At 37.8% G+C, this 25473-nt stretch overlaps 1 protein-coding gene across 7 annotated transcripts in view; it reads left to right on the top strand.

The window, feature by feature from the left end:
* Positions 1-24113, top strand: part of TAB3 (TGF-beta activated kinase 1 (MAP3K7) binding protein 3) — a 47195-nt gene extending 23082 nt beyond the window's left edge. Inside the window, exons 2-8 of one of the 7 annotated variants that reach the window (XM_054809429.1) lie at positions 4421-4609; positions 7608-8742; positions 8887-9060; positions 12238-12398; positions 15652-15745; positions 16502-16585; positions 19542-24113. In XM_054809429.1, the coding sequence (XP_054665404.1) occupies positions 4508-4609; positions 7608-8742; positions 8887-9060; positions 12238-12398; positions 15652-15745; positions 16502-16585; positions 19542-19690 (1899 nt within the window). In that variant the 5' untranslated portion in view covers positions 4421-4507 and the 3' untranslated portion in view covers positions 19691-24113. The other 6 variants (XM_054809439.1, XM_054809457.1, XM_054809421.1 and 3 more) reach the window with 6 other exon arrangements.
* The last annotated feature ends 1360 nt before the right edge of the window (positions 24114-25473 follow it).

Here is a 25473-nt window from a genome sequence, read left to right on the forward strand (position 1 = left end):
GTGATGAGTTTGGATTGTGTAACTCTACATTGGATTTGCTACTTCATATTTACTGCAAATGCGTTTAAATGTCTCTAAAGTCAAAGTCACTTTTGCTTGATGGAGATGTTATATATGTTCATTTTTCTTTCAGCTTACTGGTTTGTGTTAATTTTGGTTTTTGTGTTCTGAAGATTCCATAACTAAGAAGTTGATATTGTTTTACTGTTTTGTCCACCTAAATTTCATTGTATCTTCGTACTCCAGTTCCTGCAATGTTTAGACAAAATAGAGCATCTAGCTTTGCTGGCTTCCCTTCAGTCCTTTTCTACCTTTTGGCTAAAAGCCTGTCAGTCCAGTGCAAGGGTTTTGAAGGAATTGCCCTATGAGTGTTTAAATAACAAATTCTACTGCATTTATGAATCTGAAGGCCAAAATTTATCTTCAGCACTTTGATCACAGCTGAACAAGGCAGAAAAAAACAGATTACTTTTAAAATACTGCATTGAGTTCATGTGAATGCCATTCAATAAATCCACATTTTATCTGTAGGTGTCAGCACGCATTTGATTAGAAGTCAGGACAATGACATTTAAGAATTACATTTGTGTGGTATTCAGAGGAAGAAACGAGGTTCTTCACCCAACTCAAATCCATCTGTGTTTTCTCATCCTTTAAAGATTTAAATAATCTTTTAAGATGAAAGAATTTACGTAAAACATATAGAAGCAGGATGCCTTTGAGGTGTTGCTTTTATAAATTTATTTGTTTATTATTGTGTTTTGTCTTGGTTTTTCCCTCTTATTCTTCAAGGCCCAACTGTTACTACAAAACTCTTAACAATTGACTTTAAATTGATGAGGCCTGAGCAACTGTCTTGCAGGTAACCTGTTTTATGGAAATTCACTCAGGAATTATTTTAGTTGCTGCGTACATTGTAATTGCATAAGTGTACACCAGTACATAATTTATAAACTTCCAGATAGTATTATGTATTGACTTTATTTTTCACTTGGATCTCATTACTAATGATTCATGTATCTTCATTTTAGGTGATTTAGTGCTTTAGAAATAACAGTAGTGAAATGGAGTTCCTTCTGTATATATTTGAACACATCTGTGGGGAATATCAAGACTATAGTAATTTTATTTTTTTTTTCTTTCTTTCAGAAAAGGGGCATCAGTTGATTGATGCAATTGTTGACTTTTTTTCTTAACTTGCCAGGTACACAAATGGCTTAAGTAAAGAAGATTGAATTTAAGATACTGTTTTCCTGTACATATAATTTGGGCATGTAAAAGGTGTGAGAAACTGATTAGTGTAGTTGTTTAGGACTTGAGTCACGCTTTGCATAATCCCCAAATTCAGTAGCGGCTCCCAAGGTCATCTCTGTGTGTTAACACAGCGGGACCAAGTCTGCAACAATGTCCTGTGTTTTTGCCATTAGAACTACTGCATATGTAGCGATGTTAATTTATTCCATCCTCCTGAAATACTTTACAACTGGAGTTTCAGTATCCTCAACTCATTTTTGAAAGTTACAGACAAAGTGGCTTGCTTTTGTTCTGACTTTGAGTTGTTGTTTTGGTGTGTTCTGCTCTGTGAACTTTCAGTAATTATAAGGCTGGTAGTGTAGCGCACTTTGGGATGTCCCTTAGCCTGTGCACGCTGTGAGAGAAAGAAGCCTTGAAGGATTGCTTTCCTAGTCTTTCGTGGCTCAGTAGGAGCTCTTGTCTAAGCGTCTTAGCTGTCTAGTCTGTGCTGTAAACTCTTGGCTCTCTGAACAACTTGCTTCTCCACCTGCCTGGTGTTGTGGAGCAACATGGGAAGCAGGTATGGTATTCCAGCCAGTTCGTGCCTGCTTAGAACAGAAAATGTGCCGTCGGTTGTAGGCAGGTCAAACAGAATAGGCAGGACAAAATGCTGGGCTCTTAGATACGGTAGTAGTGAATTTTGTGGTATGGGCTGAAAAATAACAAATTTCCACAGTAGAGTTCTGAATTATTGTGTGTTCATGCTTCTCAGGGCAATTATTTTGGGTTTCTTACAGACTTTTCAAGGCTATATGTGTAACTAAAGGCTAGAAGCTTCAACTCTTGAAAATGAGAATGGAAATTTGTTATCCATTATTTGTGTTTAGAAGAGAACTCTGGTAAAATTCATAGTTGTCCAGTAACTGTCAATTACTTTGGGTGTTACACCTCTACTCACCACACATATTCAGGAACTGCTAGAAAAACATCAAAGAAATTGTTAAGTTAGATTATTATAAAAGTGGTGTAGAAAAACATTGTCTGTATTGATGATGCGACATGGCTGAACAGACTGGAGATCCATTTGAATTTGCCTTTGAATTGAGAAGTGATGCAAAGGCTTTTGCTCATGCAAATGAAATTCTTAAAATTATTATCTTCTATTTCAGATTTTCAGAGACTGTCATTGTTATTCCACAGGGATTTTGACAGCAATTTATTCTGGTAGGGTATTCCTCCATTACTGCACTTCATCCCTTGCCTCCTGGGAAAAGGAGAGTTGTCTAGAAACACATACAGCTTGATTGCCGTCAGGTTTTCTTTGAGAATTCTTGTGGTGGTCTGCCTTTCAGAGTATGATACTTTTTATTTATGAAAAAAAAGTTTTATGAAAGATCTCCTACTGTGAGTGCAGATAGGAAGTTTCAGCTGACTCTTGTAGTCAGTGGAAACACATTTCCTTTTAAAAGAAAAGGGATCTGCAGCATTACTGCAGTGGACAGAACTGCATTGTGACTATACAGTGTAAATTTATGGTAGCATTTCTTAAATCACAGCAGGATAATTCATGTATCTTACTGTTTGTTAAACTTGTCTCATTTATCTTGGAAAAAGAGTGTGATGTGACAGATACTGGATACTAGAATATATCAGATATGACAGAGAGCAAGCCTTCCTGTAAGCATATGCGTTATTTAATGAATGCTAATGTCAGTTAAGAGCTGTCCACATACGAACTAGCCAGATAGTGGACATGACTTCTGTTTTTGTTGTGGTGGTGGTTGTTGTCGTTATGCCCCTTTTCAGAGAAAGGAAATAATATTTAGAAAGAGATGAAAAAAAGAAAGACATGGTTATTAAATAGGCAAAATAATTCAAAGCAAAATAAAACCACAAACAAACCACCAAAGCTGCTTTTTTACCCTAAAGCTGACATTTTATATTTCTTTGAAGATAAATGTTCTATTTTCTTGCCTATGAAAACTAAGAGACTTTCTTAGGAAAGATTCAGGAAGCTGTTGGAATTTATTAGTGCATAAAGGTACGTGTATGTTTGTGCTGATCTGTTGTGCTGCTCTAGACTGCTATTAGAAGTTGAGCTAACAAGTGAAAGCTGACTGCAATAAATACGTATACTAGGTACCACCCACAAGTGCACTGAGGTTGAGATAAGCATGATGTAAACTTGGGGCTTTGAGTAACTAATATATTACTTGAATACCAACTCTGCTGGTATCTGACTTTCATTTCCGTTTTTGAACACGACACTACATTCTCTGCAGTTAAGTGTTCAACTGAGTAGTAATGTTGGAAAGGTTTTTGAAGCTTAGCAATGACAGATGTATTACAGGGGCTGTGTCATGCACCACCTTCACGCAAAGTCTTTGTGAATCTTCACGTAGACTTCAGCTACCTTTTGATTACTGCTGTGATCATAAGCCGCAAGTGAGAAAAGCATGTGTTGACTCAGACTGTATTTGCCTTCTAGTAGTCCTTGGGTATTGAAGTTCAGATAGAATCTCTTTGCTGCTGAATACGAGAATCCTGAAATGGGTAGAAGTTTTTTTTTGTCACTAATCATGTTAGTATGAATATAATAGGTGCTTTACAAAAATCTTAAATAGATGCTCATCATTATCCTAAAAAGGACTCTCTAAATTCTGTTTAACTCTTGTTGTGTGTCACAAAAATTGCTTCCAACTTCTTGGATTTGTAGTGATGTAAAGAGGAAAGAGTTTAAGCCCTATTACTAGAGGAGTATTTTTGGATAATTGTGCTACTTAGTTTTCCAGCCCATTATTTCTACCATGTTGTAAATAACAAAGACATGCATGCTTTGTGATAACTTCAGACTTTTCTACAAACTGTTCAGAAACTCACTGGGAGTAAATATGTAACAATTTGATTTTATGCAGGTCAGATGGTTATGCCTACATGGTACTGCAATAGGACTGTGTAAAGACCTGAACTAGCACATGCCAGTGAAATGTCATGTAGACATACCTGTGATACATTAAGTGTTTTAATATTAGAATTTGAGACGTAATGATTCCCACTCTTGTGTTTAACCTATTGTCTCTCTTCATATTTAAAAATGTAGTACTGTAATTCTTTTACACATGCAGCTGGGGAAGGAGGAGGAGTTGTTGTGATGACTTAAAAGGTAATTGATTGTGTTTTCTTACAGAAAATGCCAGAAGCCTCAGAAGACCATAATCATTGGAAGGCCTGTTGACTTCCACTTCTGGGTAATCTGAAACATCATCAATCTGGCATGGCACAGGGCAGTCAACAACTCGACGCGCAGGTACTCCATGATCTCCGACAACGTTTCCCTGAGATACCTGAAGGGGTGGTATCTCAGTGCATGCTTCAGGTATGGTGAAGAATTTTAATTTAAGAGTCTGTGTGTTTTATTTTTGTAGTATGAAAATTCTTTTTAGTACTATACATAAGGCATAGATTTTCATTCTTCTGTTTTGTTTCGAAAGGGTCTAAGACTCCACTGCTTTCATTTTTGTCCTATCTTTTATGTACAAAGATTTTTATCATTCTTCACTTAGATTTGTGGAGGTTTTTGCACTGACTATTCTTCCTTGTCTGTGCGACCTGTGACTGTACGCATACAGGGAATAAGGAAAGTGGCTAATGAGGTGATTATTAATGATGGCTACATAAATAGCATACATATACTGGAGAAGATTTTAGCAAACAATGGCTCGTTCTTCCAAGATAAGGTACTGGCTTTAGCTAAGAATCTAAAGATTTTCTGTCTTCATAACATCTTTTTGCCACAGCTGTCCGAAGGTTTGTTTTTACTTTTTCCAAGTAGGGGTGTTTGTTTTGGTTTTTTTTTTCCTCCATTACTTCCTTCCACCTTCATCTAAAATTACAAATTGAAAGTGATAATAAGGGACCACACACAATCATTTTTCAAAGTTGTGGTCATCTGGGAATACATTCTGTTAATGGGAAGATTCAGGAGTGGAATAGAAACATGTAAGATCTGGTTTGGCCTTGTGTGACTGTGGCTAAAGTGGAACCTAATCCATAAACTGCTGCATATGAAAGTAGCAAAGCTGTATTCGCATCCTACCTGCCCCTGGCAGAAGAGTAGGTTTACTTATAACTGTGGCTGTAATTTTTGCATTGTGTGTCTTCTAAACCATCTAAATACAAATGAATTGCTTTAAGGTAAGTGTAAAGCCCTGCAGTATAAAGCTTTACTTATTCTGATAGTCATCTCTTCTGTACTGTTAAGTACATGATCCTTTTGATGAACTATGTTTAAGTCATAGACATCTGTAAACTGATAAAATGAAAGAACCCCTAATACTGCAGAAGCATATGGTGTTCTATATCTATAATACGGTGTTCTGTATAGCTAGTTAACACTACATTGCAAATATCTGTCATTTTTTTAAGTGTAGCATTTGTTTCCAAACCCACTTTATATATGTTTTGAGATATATGAGCTGGTTTCCATTAACCTATTGCAATACATGCTCTAGGTTTAAACGCGTGTGAGTTTTGGACCTATTAAAAATTGAGAGTCCTTTGGAATGATAAATACATTCCATACCCTGAGAAATCAGATTAGGGCTTGTACTATCAATGTTCTCTTTACCTCCACCCTGATGAAGTGACCTAAGGAAGCTGAGGACTCTCTTTATGAAGTCCTGTAGATGGCAAAGTGGCTGATGGTAGCAGTTAACTTTTTTGAGACTGCTGTCTTGGCACTGTGGTGCTGGTTATTATTACAAGGTCTGGTTTCCACATGTTCTGGTTTTAAATTTTTCTGTGATATGTCTGGATATTCCCGTTGACCATTGGGGTGTAGAAGGGGAGCTTGGCATGAAGGGGAGGTAGTCAGGGAGAAGTATCTATAGTGTGAGAGCCATACATAATAAGTGCTGGACTCTCTTGTCTTCTGTCATGTTCAGTAGTAAGTCTTCATCTGAAAAGATGCTGAATGTGTGTGTTTGAAATCGTGTGAAACTTTGGGAAAGTCATCTTCACTTTAGTATTAAGACTGACTAGGTATCAGTCCTTTAGAAAAGAAATGTAACTGTGACTTTTCAACCAACTGGATAGGCTGTTGAAAATTGTATTGCAAAGCCACATGAGTATTAATATGTATACAAACTTTATATAGTGATAGTGTTTTAAATAGAAGTGAAATCATTATTAATGCGTATTCCTTAGAATGGTAATCTTAGCACACTAAGGCAGGCAGGGATGTATGCGTGTATGTATGAATATATACACACTTCTGGTAGGAGGTGCTGTATGTCACGAAAGGTACTCGTCTTGGATCACATGTAACAAAGGATGCTGAGGGCCAGATGTAGTTGAACTTGACTCAAAGTGAATTTTTTTTCTTTAACTCCTGTTTAATTTAAACATTGAACCACAGCTGATAGAGGCTGTTGTATGAGAAACTGAGGAGAAAAAAAGACTAAAACCACAATCTGGAATGCTTTCTAACGATTTTGCTCTTTTGGAAAAGCTGTCTTTCGTGTTCTTTAAACAAGAGTAGATTAAGCTAAAATGAGTAGAGAGAGGAATGAAGAAAGGGAATTCCCCATTATACTTTTGATTTGATTCATAATTTATTGTCTGTATAGTTTCAGCTGCTGGCACCACAGAACAAATCAAACAATTACAGGGGTTATTTGGTTTCCTCACTGATGTATGTATGAATAAACCTTTTTTTTAGCCTTGAGCCTGAAATTCTTAAAGGCAGTTGAAATTATGTCAGAATTGTAAGGTGCTTTATGGAATTGCCAGTACTTTTTCAAGCAATACTTATTCTGACTTCATTTGTAAGGCATTAAATTCTGTTTTACCAGAGAAGCTGGTTTAAAATGTTGGGCTTTTAAACTGTCAGGTAAAGAGAAATATTTGGGTAAACAGTAAAAAAAAAAAAAAAGGTGAAAACAGTAAACACATATGTAAACATTAAAAAGTCATCTGCATTTTTGTTTCGACTTTCCATAGTTAGCAATTTTGATCTAGTTTGATTTGATTTGTGTTAGTAGTAGTAGTAAATTGTACATACCTGTTCCTTTTAGAAGATGCCAAGAGTTCTAACCATTACTTTCCCCAAAACTGAACTTGATTGTTTTAATATGTCATACTGTAGCTAGTGTTACCATAGTATTTTGCTAGATGCAATGTGAGCTATGTGCTACTTGCATACTATGACCTAGTAGGTATTACCTTTATTTCAAAATTTGTGTCTGTGAAATGTTATCCTTAGTTGTGTTCAAGCTAGGCTTGATTGCAAGCTTCAGTTGAATGCTTATTGAATGCTGAGCAGTGGCTTTTTCTTTTGCTGTTTGACAATAGTAGCTGTCCATTCTTACTCCTAGAACAACAACAACCTAGATGCCTGTTGTCGAGTCCTTGCACAGGAGAGCAACAAATACTTGTATATGGAGTACCATAGCCCTGATGACACCAGAATGAATAGAAATAGCCTTTTGCACATTAATCTGGGTATTCATCCTCATACCAGCTATCATGCAGGGGATGGAGCTCAACTTAATGGTGGTCGTACACTGGTACACAGTTCAAGCGATGGACATATTGATCCACAACGCACAGCAGGTAAACAGCTGATATGCTTAGTTCAAGAACCACATTCTGCTCCCGCTGTTGTGGCAGCTTCTCCTAGTTACAATCCGTTTTTCATGAATGACCAGAATAGAAATGCAGCTACTCCTCCTCCACAGCCACCTCCACAGCCATCTTCCGTACAACCAGGAATGAACACGTCTGCTATGCAAGGCCCTCCTCCCACGTATATGCACATACCTCGGTACAGTACAAATCCCATTACTGTTACAGTATCACAAAACCTCCCCTCTGGACAGAGTGTACCCAGAGCTCTACAAATTCTTCCACAGATTCCAAGCAATCTTTATGGGACTCCTGGCTCTATTTATATAAGACAAACATCTCAAAGTTCTTCAGGACGACAGACTCCTCAGAATACACAGTGGCATTCATCGCCACAGGGCCCAGTTCCACATTACACTCCCCGTCCTCTACCTGTGTATCCTCATCAACAGAACTACCAACCTTCTCAGTATTCTCCTAAACAACCCCAGATCCCTCAGTCAGCTTTTCGATCACCACCGGCATCCCAGTGTCCCTCTCCCTTTGGCTCTCCTCAACACCAAGTTCAGCCTCCTCAGCTGGGTCATCAGAGTTCACATGTTTTCATGCCTCCTAGTCCTTCAACTGTCCCACCCCATCCATATCAGCAAGCATCCCAGACTTTCCAAAAACAAGGCGGTCACTCTGTATCGTATCTTCCTTCTTTTGCTGGACCTGGTTTATCCAAAGGTTCCATGAATAAAATAGAAATTACAGTTGAGCCACCACAAAGACCTGGGACTGCAATGAACAGAAGTCCTTCACCAATAAGTAATCAACCATCTCAGCGAAACCAGCACCAGCTGTATGCAGCCACTACTCCTCCTTCGAGCTCTCCATCAAGAGGTATGTCGGGTCAACCCAAACCTCCATTTAGTGTTAATCCAGTATATATTACCTACACTCAACCAACTGGACCTACAGGTGCACCAACACAGTCTCCTCGGGTAATGGTATCTCAGCCAAACCCAACCATTTTTAAAATCACAGTAGGTCGAGCACCGACTGAGAATCTTTTAAATTTAGTGGACCAAGAAGAGCGTTCTGCAGCACCGGAACCTATTCAGCCTATTTCTGTAATCCCAGGATCTGGAGGAGAAAAAGGAAGCCATAAGTATCAGAGAAGTTCTAGTTCTGGATCAGACGACTATGCTTACACTCAAGGTAAATGTCTCACCCTACAAACTCTTATTATTGTAAAATGCGTTTTCAGCTTGATTTTGCTTCTTACTAAGTGAGAATTTTTGAACCTGTACAGAGAACAATAGAAATTGGGCTAAAAATCATCTAATGAGAGAAGTCTGTTCTCATTTTTTAAAAAAATTGCCAAATTCCAGTCTAATAGATAAAGAATTTCTGAGGTTTTTAAAGTTGCTATCTTTTAATATTAGGGGAATTTATTAAAAGAAAATACTGCAGCTAACAAGAGTAAGTGGTTTGTTCATATACTCTATGTCCAGTTTGTAAATTCTGTGTTGAAGAACTATCATAAATTTACACGTGGATTTTATTATTTTTCGTATTTGTTCTGTACTCGGGTGCTTTATAAAACCTGAAGCACTAACTTCTGCAGGGAATTTGAATCCAATTTATTTGGTTTAGATTGAAGAGTATTAAATGAAAGAGGAGAGGGAGGTAGGATTGCAGCTAAAAGTACCTCAGGTGTCAATACAAGTCATGGTTTTTTTTAAAAGGTATTAAAATAACTATTTTGGAGAACTTCATAAAAAGTTCACTTCTTCCACTTAGAGTTTTCAAAGAGGAGTAAGAGATTGGCAGACAAATTTTAGGATATGTGTTCTGTTGCATAGGGATAGAACATAGTCGTACACGTATGAATGAAGAATTAAGTAATTTAGCAAAAAATAAATAAATGTTGAAATCTAACCTTTAGCTGAAAACTGCTTTTCTCAGAGTAATCTGCTTTGTAGATTTGAAACATTTAAAATTGAGCAAATGAATCGGTCTGCAAGCATTCAAACCAATCATTTGGGATAATGACAGAATGATAATCAGCAGCAATTATTTAAAGAATGTACTTTGTTTCTAGATTTGTGTTTGGAAAAGAGTTTGCTCTTCCATTGCTTCTTCTAGTCTTCCTTTCACTTCAGAGAGCTGAAATAATGGTTATAATGCTGTGCTGTAGTTCTTGATTTCTTATTCACTTTACATCTCTTGAGCTATTCTAACTCATCAACAAAGAGCTGTTCTGTACCTGGTAGACCCAATTAGAAATGTTATTTACGGAGAATAAGCATTAGTAGGTCTGAAACTCCTATGCCATATACTTTGGTAGTGTTCCTATTACAGCTTCATTAAAGATTGTCAGTTACATGAGAAAACTGTATGTAGCTTCATGTAACTGAGAAAAGTATCTTCTGAAACGTAGAAATCTGGTTTTGCCTTTGTATCTTTGACTAGATTTGTGTATTTGGAAAACAAAACCAATAAAACTAGTTAGTATATGCTTTTGTGGGAGCTACCGCAGCTGGGACTCGTTATAGCCTTTGGTATTGCTGCACTCTGAACTCTTGATAGAAATAAATTACAGAAAAATAAACATTATATTCTTTAATACAGCAAAGGAGTCCTACAGAAGAGTATATTTAACAGCTTAATATAGGGAACAAGTTTGTTTAATTTTCTTTTGAATACAAACCATTGTGAAAAGTTACGAAAAATTCATTCTGGTCATTCTACTTCCACTGTTGTCTTTGTAGAGTCATGTTTGATGAGTTGTGCTAGAGTATAATGCGAAGCTCTGTAATGTAGTCAGATGTTAAATTGCAGGAGTCACACAAAGACAAGGTTTGATAGTAATAGTGGAAAATCACACAACCTGGTATCTGTACTTTTTTTAAAAAATTGTGTGATCTCTTAAACTCTACTTGGATGACTTACGCTACTTCAAAATGTAGAGAACAGTTTTGTTCAGTAATACTGGTGCCTGTATTATAAAAACATCTGATGTTATTCTTGGATAGGATTTTCAGTGTTTATTCTTTGGCTGTGAATTGGTGGATCCATACAAAATCCAAAATATAGTGCTACTTTTTTGGACAGAAAACTTACATCTGATAAAAAAACCACCGTTGTTTTTATGTTCCTGACTGTTGAGGTTTTTATCTTCCCCCAGTAAGCTGTGTCATATTGTTGCTTATTTTTCTAACTTTAGCTAATATGCAAATGTTCTTGAGATATTATGTGTTTTCTCTTTGCTGGTGTTGGATAGGGGTGAAGAAAAGGGCAGGTGCCGGCTGGTGCTTTGTATGACGTAGCATTTTGCAGGTTCTACATCATCTTCATGCATTTCAGCAGTTTGCTGGAACATTGTTGTATGAGCAGCATGCTTGTCTGAATAACCACAGCAAATTTCTTTTATTTTTCTCTGTCCTAGTAGATTTTAATCAGGTAAAACCTGCCAGATCAGAAAGGGCTAAGCATCACGCTAATTAATTTGGCCAGTTTTACATCATGATGAAATACTGAGAAACAGGCTTCCTGCAGAAACTGAATATTGTTTTCCAGCTAGTCAAAATTCTTTCTTTGGCTGCTCTGGGAACCCAACGCCAGCTTGTGAGTGAGAGTTATAAATTTCAGTACCATGACAAAAATATGAGAGGATGATTAACAGCAGAGAGAGATTAGAGGACAGTAAATCAGCTCTATTGTAGAATTAAAGACTCTGAAGCACCTGAGCTTCCCCCACTTTTTATTTTCTGGATCCTCTAGTCTGTTTTATTGAAGTTCTGTAGTTTTGCCTTTGAGCACTGGGGAACTTACAGTATTGAGAATTACAATACTCTTTGAAAAGCTAAGACTACTTGAAGTTTATTATAGCTTAATCTGTAATAGCAGTGAAAAAACCCCACAATTCAGGACTGACATTTGGCTAATGTCTTAAGGCTAGTGTGTCAGCTGCTATTGAGCAGCAGATATGAAGTGTGTGTTACCTTCTGATCTTACCTCTGGTATTTTTTTTTTTGTCAGTACAGTATTAATATAATTAGGTTGCTGTTTCATCCTGAGAAGCTGTCTCCTTGTACAGGTGCCTTTGTATTTTTGAGACGAGAAAGACCAAATGCAAAAAAAGAAGCTTTGACCAAAATGGTAATATCAACTTCAAGTTACTGTCTAAAATGTGTTTTTATTCTGGAAGAACTTTGTTCTAAATTGTAGTTCATTTGGCATGAAAGCATCTTCACACTGATATTTGGCTGCATGTTTATGATCACTTTTTTTTTTCCAGAAAGGTCACTCATGAATCTTACGCATAAGTTAAGAATTCAGTTTTCCAGGTGTTTGTGTGTTAGTAACTATTTCTTCCATGTAAAACATTAGCCTTGCTGTTACATCAACGAGCAAGGATGGAGAGATTAGCAAAGGAACTGAAGCTTGAGAAAGAAGAGCTTGAACGCCTGAAAGCCGAAGTCAATGGTATGGAGCATGACCTAATGCAGAGGCGGGTTCGAAGAGACACCTGTACAACTGCGATTCCAACAGTAAGCAATTTGTTAGTATTCTAATTCAAGATTCAAATCTATTTTTTATGTTTTCATGAACTAAAGTGTTATATAAAAAATATTTTGGGATATAAAATCCTTAGTCTTTGGAGATGACTTTTTATAAGTTCTTGGCTTGTTGTAAGCCAGTTCTTATAATTTAAGAAGCAGATATGTGTCCAGCTTACTTAGTGTTCACAACAGAATTTCTGAAACTTGTATACATGTGCTTTTCTGGACCATGGAACTGAATAGATAGTTACTTTGCAAACAACCTATAAAAGTGTGTGTCCGAGTCTGTTTAAAGATCATGAGCCATAAACAGCTTGGTGTTCATGCAGCAAGGTTTCACATTTTTTAAAAAAGCTATTTTGTTAGACTGAGGTATTTCGTTGATTCAGTAGTTGCATCTCCTAGATAATCTATTTCCCATTTGGTGTGTGCAGGATGTGCCAAATAACTTTTCAGTGGTGGTGTTGGTTCAAATAGTTGGCACCTCTCTCTCCTCTTTTCGTTGTTGATTCTTCCTATCTGTGTGACTTCCACCTGCAAGCGACTCCAGCCCAAACATCTGTATGGCTCTGATAAGAGAATTCATCTGGCTGAAAAATAATTTCCACTTTGTGCAGTTGTTAGCCAAATCAGTTCAGACTGACTGACTTACTGTGGTAACATAAACAAATCACAAAGATGTGGGCTGGAAGGCATAGTAGGGGCTGTTAGCTGCTTAACTAGTATGGCTGCTGTATGTCTCACCTGTCTCAGGGCAGCATTTGGCAGATATGTTCCTGGGAGGAATACAGAGGCACTGTCTGAGTGTGCAAGGATGAGGTTAGGAAAGCCAAAGCCCAACTGGAATTGAATCTGGCACGGGAGGTCAAAGACAAAAAGAAGGGCTTCTATTAGTACATAGGTGACAAAAGGAAGGCTAGTGAAAATGTGGACCCATTGCTCAATGAGACTTGGTTACGTAGGACATGGAAGAGGCTGAGATACTGAACGCCTTCTTTGCCTCAGTCTTTACAGGCCTTCAGGAATCTCGAGTCCCAGAGACCCAGGGAAAAGTCTGGAGCAAGGAAGGTGTACCGTTGGTGGAAGAGGATCAGGTCAGGGAATACTTAAGCAAAGCGGACATACATGAGCTCATGGTCCTGGATGGGATGCACCCACGTGCTGAGGGAGCTGGCAGATGTCATTGCAAAGCCGCTCCACATAATCTTTGATTGATTATAGTGTTTGGGAGAAGTACCCCGAGACTAGAGGAGAGCAAATGTCACTTCTTTCTTCAAGAAGGAGGACCCAGGGAACTACAAGCTGGTCAGCCTCACCTTGATCCTAGGAAAGTGGTGGAGCAACTAATCCAGAAGACCATTTCCACGCATATGAAGGACAAAAAAAATGATCAGCAGTAGTCAGCATGGATTCACAAATGGGAAGTCAGGTTCAACCAGTTTGATAAACTTCTGGGATGAAAAGATTGGCCTGGTAGATGAGGAGACAGCAGTGGTTATTATCTTTCTAGACTTCAGTACAGCTTTGAACATTGTCTCCTGTAAGATCTTCGTAGAGAAGCTGATGAAATATGGGCTGGATGAGCATACAATGAGGTGGATTGAGAACTGACTGAATAGGCAGGCCAAGAGTATGGCAATCAGTGGCAAAAAGTCTGTTTGAAGGCCAGTAACTAGTGGTGTACCACAGGGGTGAGTACTGGTGGATCTGACACCATTTAACATCTTCCTTAATGATCTGGATGATGGGGCAGAGCGTACCCTCAGCAAGTTTGCTGATGACACAAAACTGGGAGAGTTGTGCTGCCATTCAGAGGGACTTCAACAAGCTATAAAAATGAACAGGCAGGAACCTCATGCCATTCAGCAAGGGGAAGTACTAAGTCCTCCACTTGGGGAGGAACAACCCCATGCACCAGTATAAGCTGGGAGCCGACCAACTGGAAAGCAATTTTGCAGAAAAGGCCTTGTGGTCCTGGTGGAGACCAAACTGAATATGAGCCAGTAATGTGGCATAGAAGGCTAATGATATCCTGGGCTGCATTTGGAGTGTTGCCAGCAAGGAGAGAGCGAGGTTACCCTTCCCCTTTATTCAGCACTGGTGAGGCCACACTTGGAGTATGGTGTCCAAGAGTGGGCTCCCCACTACAAGAGAGAGATATGGTCATACTGGAGAGTCCACTGAAGGGCCACAAAGGTGATTAAGGGACTGGAGAATATCTCCTATGAGGACAGGCTGAGAGAGGTAGGACTGTTCAACGTGGAGAAGAGAATGCTTGGGGGGATCTTATCAATGTATGTAAGTACCTGAAGGGAGGGCGCAAAGAGATGGAATAAGGCTCTTTCCACTGGTGCCCAGTGACATGACCAGAAACACAGGAGGGTCCCTCTGCACATCAGGAACCACTTTTTTACTGTGTGGTTGACTGAGCACTGGTGCAGGTTGCCCAGAGTGGTTGTAGAGTGTTCTTCCCTGGAGATAATCAAAAGCCATCTGGATAGAGGGGTTGGACCAGGTGACCTCCAGAGGTCCCTTCCAACCTCAAACATTCTGTGATTTTGTGACTCTGTGATGCTGGAATGCATCCTAGGATAAGATAGTTATTCATACATGTTAATAACCACTGCTGCTAGCATTGAAAACACTTTGTTTTCCAGTAACCCAGGGTTTCTTAATGATATCCAAATATATAGACTTAAATAACTGATTATTCTGTTAAGAATAATTACTGTGTTGCAGCATTGAACGATTTAAATATACAGGGCTAGAAGGTTTGGCATGTTGGAGCTCCTTGAGGTGATACTAATAAACAAACTCCTGACCTTATTCAGTTATAATCAAGCAATAATTAATGTGAACTGCAGTTCGTATTCTGTTTCCTGATCATCTTGATGTAAACTCATGTAGCAAGGCATCAATTTATACAGAATTTTATAAGGTGTATAGTTTTATAAATTTGATCTCAGCTATGTCTTCTTACTAATGAATTTTAATATTGACTTGTTCGTTTTTGTTGGTGTGGTTTGTTTTCCTCCTCAAATGCCAATACAAGAATCTTTTTTGAGGGAGTGAATTGGGTAGAGGGGACAGGATAGACAGTGGAACCTTGACTATTTTTTTCCGTGCCTTATCTATACTCGATTTTTAATAAAGTTGTTAATGAAGATACAGCAATGTTATTTCTATGTCAGATGAGATACTGACTTTCCCACAATTACTATTTTGGGCTATTTCTTTCTAGTCTGAGGAAATGACCAGATTGAGAAGCCACAACAGACAGCTCCAGATAAATGTTGACTGTACACTGAAAGAAGTTGATCTCCTTCAATCTAGAGGTAAAGAATTGATATTTTTAAAAAAAAAAAAAAAATTTAAACATGGGCAGGCATGTTGCAGATGACACCAGTTTGGGCAGGAGTTGGCCACACTTTGAGTACTGTCTTCAGTGTTGGGCCCCTCACTACAAGAAGGACATTGAGGTGCTGGAGCGTGTCCAAAGAAGGGCAATGAAGCTGGTGAAGGGTCTAGAGCAGAAGTCTTATGAGGAGCGGCTGAGGGCACTGGGGGTGTTTTGCCTGGAGAACAGGAGGCTGAGGGGAGACCTTATCGCTCTCTACAACTACCTGAAAGGAGGCTGTAGCCAGGTGGATGCTGGTCTCTTCTCCCAAGTAACAAGTGATAGGACAAGAGGAAATGGCCTCAAGTTGTGCCAGGGGAGTTTAGATTGGATATTAGGAAAAATTTCTTCACTGCAAGGGCTGTCAGGCATTAGAACAGGCTGCCCAGGGAGGTGGTTGAGTCACCATCCCTGGAGGTATTTAAAAGATGTGTAGATGTGGTGCTTAGGGATGTGGTTTAGTGGTTGGACACTGAGCTGAAGTTGATTCTTCAACGTGAGATTAGCCTGCTAAAAATTACTAGAATCAACACAAAACTGAAAATATGTGACAAAAGGCTACTCAGGAGAAAGCTAATTTATAATGTCATAATAAAAAGATGTATAAAATCTGAAGCCTCTAGATGTTCGTATCACTGGCGTAGGCATGTAAATAACCTTGGAGTTACACTTTATTACTTTTCTTTTCTGACAGGGAACTTTGATCCGAAAGCCACGTGTAACTTCTATGATAACATAGAGCCTGGTCCTGTTGTGCCACCAAAGCCATATAAAAAGGGTAGGTCGACAAACAAGCATCAAGTTAGCTAATCTGCATTGAAAGAGCTTGTGTTTTTTTTCCTTTTAAAAAAAAAAAAAAAACCTGTGATGACAGGAAGCGATTCTAATTATAACTTTTCATGGTATGTGAACCAAACCAGAACATGTTTATGTAAGTGCAGTAATCCTGGCTACAACTTGTTTTCCTCAAGCAGGTTGTTGCAAATGAATGTTCTGTTAATACATTGTTTGTAAATACTGTTATTCACTGGTAGAAAAAGAGTTGAAAGTATACAGACTTTTACATGTTAACTGGACCTTCCTAATTGTGGGTTTTTTTAAAAAAAATACTTCTATGTTAAAAGCTCTGTGTCAGGTTTGTTTAGCTGTCTTCTAATATGTATTGTTAGCATTTTATAGTTTAGTTGGAATCTTTTATGCAAGTTTAATTGGTCACAGCAGCTTTTTAAAATTTGCATTTCTATTTTAAAATATAATTAAACTTGAATGGTCACACTTTACCTATTTTTTGTGTAGAGCATGAATTTCACAGTAGCCCCAAAGTTTTAGCACAGCAAGAGCTTCAGACTTTTTAAGGACCGAGGCAGAACACATTTCCTCACGTCGGTCTAAAGAGATAAGTGTCTCACTTGTGCAAGTTCATTACTGGTTTCTAAAATTTTCTGTGCTAATTATATAGTATCTAGGATTCATATCCAGCTGAGGACACTGAAGTTTGACATCAGCACAGGCACTATGTGTTTAGTCTCACTTTTTGCTCAGTGGTGATTCAGTCAGTATGTGACTCAACTCACCGTTAGTAGACACCCAGTGGCCGTGTAGCTCAGTTACTCTCTAAACACCACTACATGTAGTGGTGATTTTGGAGCAGAATCCTACCTTTTGTCTCAGGTATTTCTGGACCTTTTTTTTTTTTCTCTTACTTCCTGAAATCTGTTAAAAGAATGATTTCAAATGTTACTGGAAGTGTTTAAACACTTTGTATCTTTCTGCTGAAATAGCCAGTCTAGGATCCTGTGCTCTAAACAGTGGTCTCTTTGAAAATGTTGTATGATAAGATTTATAATATTGTTAGTGGAAAAGAAGTCGCTCTTCTGAATCAGTAATCATATAGTCTGCTTGAAAATCCAAATTTTGTAAATAAGTTCTAATTGCTGATAAACACTTCACAAAGCTTTTTGCAGCTGAATTTTGAATTCATACAAGGAATTTTTTCCCCCTCTTTTGAAGCAAGTATTTTACCCTTCGATATAATAAAATACTTAGTATGTGGAAATTTTAAAGGAAGAGAAGTCCCATAACTACTGCTCGTGGTTCAAAAAAAATCCCAATACTGGGATGTGTTCCCTGCATTAGGTGATAGTGTCTAGGAAAGACAGTAGCAGCAGGTGAGCAGTGGTATGAAGGCAGCTGCCTGGATTCATGTTAAATTGCAGTGGTCTTGTGGTTGATTTAAGGCACTGGTGCTTTGTGATGCTTGAAGAGATTATCTTAATTACACTAGCCTATTGGATTTATTATTTCAAAGCAAAATAACATGCAAAACTTGCATGAAATAAGTTATTTTATTTGGCAATTGGAAAGATAGTGTTTTGTAAGGATTTGTGCGACTTTATGACTAACTTCACGGTTTTGTCTGTCAACTTACTAGAGATCAGTTTTAGGGCTGGTGTGCTGTATTCTGAGCTTGGCTTTTAACATGGAATTGTAAAAATATTTTTTCTTCTTAAAAAGTTCCATTTCCTTAATATTCAGCTGTTGAATATTCAGGCATCAGCAGACAGACAGGTATGGTCTGCTCTGTGCTGCCGTCTGGCTGGTCAACATGAATGCAGTCAAGTGCCCACACTACTTGCTTGCTTAGAAGGAATTTGTTGAGGCCAAGCACTGTTGATGTGACTACACAACTTCTGGACTGGAAAAGGTTTACATCTAAAGGAGGAGGTTACTATATTTTCTTTCAGTATGTCTCTGAAGACAAACCTAAGTACTATTTGCACTAACTTTGTCATCAGCCATCTGCTACATTTCTTAGCAGATGACAGCAATGTGTGCACTTTGACAGACATATTTTACAACCTAAGTTCTCTTTTAATTAAACTGTTCTACAGATGTTTCTTTAGCAGATGGGTATCTTAACCTCACCTTCTAGGTATGTGTGCTGATGTTTTTTCAAATATTAACATTTTGTAAAATGTTGCGTTTCCACATCCTAGAAGCATTTGTCACTTTTAGTAGATAACCTGAGGTCTTGAAGTAGTGGTAGGAGACATCAGAAAACTGAGTCTCTCTGTGGGTTAATATCTAATGTATGATTTGCATACATACTGATTTTATGAATGAAAACAGACCTAAGTGCTGCTTCACTGACGCACATCCCTGCTGCAAAGCCATAAGAATAACCATCATCTTGTTTTGAAACAGGCCTACCATTTTATTTTTATATTGTATTTTCTTCAGCCTGGATAAATGCTAGAAAAAGATGCAGAAAATATATCATCTGTCAGACTGTTTGAAGGAACTAAGTTAGAAGTAGTCTTTCACTTCAGGTAAAGTAGGGTTATTGGAATTTAGAGTTTGGTAAGACTGCTGTACGTAAACCCCTGAAGTCATTCCTTAACAGGATGGTGTTGCAGTGCCAGTAACAAACTTTTCAGTACATTTTAAACTATTTAACCTTTAGCAGTATCGGTGACCTAACAGTGGTGACTGCTTTTTTGTTTTTTGTGTAGTGTGGTTAAGTGACCCTTTACAGAAGTGAAATGCTTTAAATATTCACAAACTGAATTAGAAATGCTTTAGCAAAAGACCTTTAATGTTACCGAAGTGGAAAGGTTTCCATGTTTGATTTAGGCTAGAGTGTTTAATGAAGTGACAAACCAGTAGTATGATCTTGCCTATCATCCTTGTCTTCTGAAATAAGAAAAAATGTTTTTCTTTGGCATTTTTTTTAGAGCATCAAACCAGCTCCAAACAGACTCCACGGACTCAGCCAAGAGATGAAGACTTTGAAGGGGCTCCATGGAATTGTGATAGCTGCACCTTTCTAAATCATCCAGCGCTAAATCGCTGTGAGCAGTGTGAAATGCCACGATACACCTGAAAATCAGGAAGGGGCTGCGTTGGGTTGAAAACAGGCTCTTAAGCTGACAGATGTAGGAGAAGGAAACATGGGGAACCTTTCAGTCCATCTGCCCGGCCTTTGCCAGTCAACAATCTTCATATTGCAAGGGGTGGCAGTAATGTGTTAAGATGTTTCTGCTTGTGCTACACTAAAAATAAATAAATAAAGGGTGAAATTCTTTCTTATCCCATTGCAGTGAGCAAAGCAGAAAATGAAACCTGAAAATGTAAAAGGATTAATTTTCGGAAGAATGTATACAGGAAAGCAAATAACTACTGGTGTTTAGTCCTGTGGTTATAGATACTGCTTAGTGGCTCTAAAAAAACCAAACTTTTTTAAAAAAAAATTATAGGACTCTTAGTAATGGTGTGAAATGTTACACTTAACCACAAAATCTGAAGAGCCAGAGCTGACTTAACCTGGCCACAGCTAGCTGGAAAACAAAGGCTCCCTGTGCTTCTAGATTGTAAGCTACTGAAAAAGAAGACAGGTAAATGCAATGATAAATTTTGCAATGTATAAAAAAACAAGGAGAAGGGTATTTGTTATTGCTGCTTTTTTTCAGGGTAACTTATGTCTACAGAAAAATTGCTGTTTGAAATAGTAACCTAAGGTGACTAAATGAGATACCGTATGAGTGTTACAGAGAGTTTAATCAGAGGTAATTTTTTACGATCCCTTTTGCTTGTACAGTGCTCACCTGGCTGTGTCAACACTGGTAATAAACTAAGAATGAATTCTACCGTATTACAGATGAAAATACTGCTGCATGCTTTCATTAGGCCTTTGTGTTTCAAAGCTAAAAGTATGCTTTCATATACAACAATCTTCTAAGCCTGTGCTCTGTAGCAGCACAGTGACATACGCCAAACACAGACTACTGCAAATTTGGTTTGGAAGACTTGAGCTCAGCCATGGTTGTGTATGAGAAGAGTTTGTACCCAGTTCCTTAGGCCTTTTCAGCTTCCAATTTGTGAAGAATTCATGATGTTTACAGCACAGAAGGTACTTTGTGCCCCAGTTCAAAGTTAGCTGAAAAATAATTCATCAGTTAGCTCTTCAGTAAAGGTTTATTTGCACATTGTTAATAAACCAGCCTGCATAAAAGAGCAGATGCCAGATCCTGAAAAATTACACACTGCATTCTTTTTATTTTGGTCATGAAATATTTGCTGTAGATTGAAGAACACAAGACTTGCAACTGAAAATCATACTGGTACTTTTATGCATATGATATACTGTATTATAAAGGTGATGTTCAATTTGTTTGAATGCTTCAGGTTGCTGTAATAAAGCACTCAATACTTGCGAAATCGATCTTGGGTTTGGGCAGCTGAATGATTATGTTACACAACTGCGCGACTGAGCAGGATGTTCTTGTGTACTGGTCAGAAGCTGGTACAGTGCATTTGAGTTCTTACAGTATAACTTTGTCAAGATTTGGAGACACAACCAAGCACGTCAGCTAAGTTATAGTAATTGACTTTGCAACTGTGAGGCAAAATGTGCTAGCTAAACCTTATCAGAAGAGATTTAAGCTACTTCATTTTAAATTGTTATTAGCTCATGGCAGCCACATCCATATGGTCAATTATCACAATTCACTTGATGTGTGATAACATGTTAAGCAGTGGTAGAACAATCATGTCTGAATCCTTATGTAAAATCAAGCAGCCTTGGTAAGGGTTGGGTAGTGGAAAACTCATCTTGACTGCATTGCTCAATCTGGTGTCTTCTCTCTCTGCAGTTTATAAAGACAACAGTAAAAACCGAACTGTGATCTTAGATGAGGAACCAATATTTTATCTGGCGTTTTTCAATATGTTCTTGCACTAATTGAATCTTCAGCATAATTTTAAATAAGCTAAGAGATCTCCAGCGATCAGTGTGCACCACTGATGAGCAAAACAAAGTCAAAGGCATCAGAACTAGTCCCTTCCTATGTGGAAAGGGGTAAAAAAAATTAGTGTCACATGAAGTTAGAAGGCAAATATTGATTTTACTCATGTAAGTGGACAGTCTGACAAAACTGAGGTAACTAGAAAGCAGATGAGCAGAAGCGTTATACCTAGGATAAGCAGTACCATTGCTGTTATCAGCTGTATAATGAATTACTCAATACCAGTAACTTCGTGACTTTTCTATCGTGATGCCTTTGCCTTTGCATTATTTAAATTTTCTGTTCATTTGTATTTCTGCGGAAGTTCTAGAAGCATTTGTTTTTGCTGGAATTACTAAATGATAGCAAATGAAATGACAGCAAATGAGAGTAGTTGTGTCACGCATCAATACAGCTGTGCCATTTTCAGACAGAATATATGCTACTTTTGAAGGAGGGAGGAGATGCATGCAGTCCAGTAATTCCCTGAACTGTAATAACCATAAATGGAGACTCGCTAATCTTAGTCGTAGCTTCACCAGAGGAAGAGAAGGAAGGCTGCCGTGTGACAGTAAGATGCATTCTGGAAAACTGAATGAGTGCCATTAAATTGCAAATGGATTCCTTCGTACCAATAATTTTACTCCAGTTTCTCAATTGCTCTCATTTTTTGCTTGTATAAAAAAAAAACCCCACAAAAAAAACCCCAAAACCACCACCACCCTTATGTTGTATTCTTTTACTTGTAAATGCCCATACTCAGACATTAATAGGAAAGACTTTACATGGTGCTTGAATATTTTTAGTTTGTTAGAATGTAAATCGTATTTTGAATATTGGAAGATCCATTTTCCTTCTGAAAGCAGGTGACGCTGTTCACACCCCAACTGAATTGTAGATTATGCCAAAAAGATTGGTTTATGTAATATTTATTGAATGCACATAAAACCCTAATGTCAGCTGGCATACAAAATGCACTGTATTGTATAAAACTTTTGTGTCTGTGTGAGTGGTGGGATGCTGATGCCGTTGTGTTGAGTTAATGCACTACGTGTGTTTTCTTTTTTTCCTTAATGACTGAGCTTTCCCTCAGCTATGCTACTAGAGTGGTAGAGTGTGACTTGGACATTCAGATGTTCAAAATTATTTCACTGTTCATTGAAATTTTATAAAGCTTATTTTATATTTACTGTGCTATTAAGATGAATCCCCTTTAATTATAGAATACTACTGTAGTTCTTTAAAAATTTATTTAGAGTGGGGCTTGTGGAAAATGATTCAGAACATAGTAAACCAAAAGAAATCCTGAACTTTGGATCTGCTTTTAATTTGATGTAATTATTAGTCTTGTTTGGGTGAAGAGGAAAGGGGTGGGAAGTCAAGCAAAAGGAAGTACTTTGTAAAATCTAGTCTTAGATCGAATTGTGTATCTGTGTGTCTGTGGTGTGTGTGTGTGTGTGTGTTTCCCTTGAAAAATGGGAGGTGTGGTGAAAAGGTGTAATAATTCTTAAAAGAGCTGGTCTCAGTACTTTCTGATTATGATATGCTACTAAATCACATTTAAAAAAAAAAAAACCACAACTTTTCTTTCAGTTACTTTATCTGTCCCAGTTATACATCTCTCATTTCAATTTCTAAATACTTTTACATTTAATATTGATTGTAAAAAAAAAAAAAAAAAAAACCCTTGAAACTGAAATAAAAATACTTGAGTTGAAATGGGGACAAAAGAAAATAAAAACAATAAAGAATGTTTTTGAAAAAGAATGTTGAGAACATTAAATATGTTAAAAACAAGCTTGTCATCAGGTTGATAGTTTTTTGTTTTAAAAATCAGTGGTATACCCTAGAATGTGAAAATGACTATCCTAAGAAGTGGACAGTTGGACATAAACAATTCATCAGCTTGTTTGGCACCACAGAATTTATGTGCTCTGTACTACAGTGACTCTAAATCCCGTAAAGAAAGATGACATGCACAGATATCACATCTCATAGTCAGTACTGTCTCTATGTGCTGCTGCACTTGTTTCGTTTCAGAATGTCAATATTATATGAAGCTAGCCATGACTGAATTTTGCCAGATTTCTTCAGTTTTGGGCTTTCATTGCTGTTTATGTCCATAAATATTAATGCGAATATTTTTCTTGGTTTTGAATAATCAAAAATCAATGGAGTTAATGCAATATTATAATCCTGGGTTTTCAGTACCTTTGAAACCGATTTTAAAAAACTGTGTTCTTGAAACTTATTTATTTATGGTGGCACCAGTGTATCTAATCCATATTTCCTGCTGTGTGAAACCCTGTTAAATTTTTTCATTAAAAGAAGACACGATCTTGTTTAATCCTGTATATATGATGTCTACATTCTAGATTTGTGTATGCTGTGAATGAACTTACTACTAAGAGATGAAATTGTATAAAAGCATTCAGAGGCTATGCATGCATGGTACCTCCAGAAAGTGCATACTCCGAGTTGCAGATTCCTGCAGAAATAAATTAATAAAACTAAGCAAACATCACATCCTGCATTTGTTCTTGTATGTAGTAGGAAACATTTATAAAATACAGCCTTTTTGCTTTCATAGTCCCATTGCTTCTGGTCTTCCACTTGAACCCGTAGCTATAGCAAATATGTTTCAGGGCTGTCGGGGTTTTCTTTTTGGTGATCAATACGATTCTCATTAGGCAATTGTGAATATTGAACTGGGCTCCAAATCCTGTTCCTGTAAAGGTGGGCAGTTTGTGTAAGCAGGAATCCCACTGAGGTGATGGATGCTCTGCACAGCTTCTGGTGTGGAAACAGGGCGTTGGATGTTCGGAACATGAAGTTGAGCTCATCGCTTTTACCTTTGAATGGAAAGCTGTTACTAACGGAGTAGCTTTACCTACCGTAGCAGATGATTACCTGTTGTTTGTAGGCTCCATTGCAGGCATTCCTGCTACAACCTCTTGCAGAGAGGCACCCCTCTGGGAGAGGGGGGAGAATGTGAAATGCACAGACCAGTGTGCAGGCAATTTCCGTCTATTAGTACTTCTCAGTTATCTCGATCCTATCAGCTCACCGTAATCTAAAACTTGAAAGCACTGTATCTGTGCTACAGCTGTGTTTTGTTCGCATGCAGTTTCAGTCATTAAACACATTCTGGCCTAACAAACCTACTGCAACTTTGAGTTTGGGCTTTTGTCAACAAATGTGTAAGAATTTTGTTTTGTGTTCTGTTTGCTAAACTGAATTTATAAGGATTTCAGGATAGGTTTGTATTTTAGTCAAGCATTTCATTCCTTCACTTCAGAAGTCATTGCAATTGAATTTAAAAAAAAAAGTTTCGAAGCTTTAAAAAAAAAAAAAAGTTTAAAATGTTAAGGTACCTGTAAAATACGTTATGCTAATGCAGAACACACAAAGTCAAAAGACAGTAGATCTAACAACTGACAGCGGCCACTATTTTGTTGTTGTTTTCCTGAAGTGATGAGGAGGATCTGCCTGAACTAATTGCGTAAAACGGGTTGATTTATTCGTAAGAGTTGCTTGCTTTTGACGGTACTGCATCGTGTCTCAAACCTCTGGTGCTTAGAAAGATGATTTGTCTTGTGGTCTGGTAAGTATTCCAGGAGTTAAGTGCTGCGGCTTCTAACAAGTCAAGATGATCCGTAGTGCTGGGTAAGTACTGAATATTCTTCAAGTGCACCCTCGGCCATGTTACAAGTACGCTTTTTGGAAGGAGATAACTTAGGTAAGCTCAAATCGTTACACGTTAACTGGGTTGCCTGACGTTTTGTGGAAACCCTGTGAGGTTGTTAGAGAAGGGGCTGTGTCGTTAGATAGAGGGTCTGTGACTGTGACGTGTTCTAGTTTGAGAGTAAAAACCAGGCCAGAC

Source organism: Grus americana, chromosome 1 (genome assembly GCF_028858705.1).
Source record: "Grus americana isolate bGruAme1 chromosome 1, bGruAme1.mat, whole genome shotgun sequence".
NCBI classification, from domain to species: Eukaryota; Metazoa; Chordata; class Aves; order Gruiformes; family Gruidae; genus Grus; species Grus americana.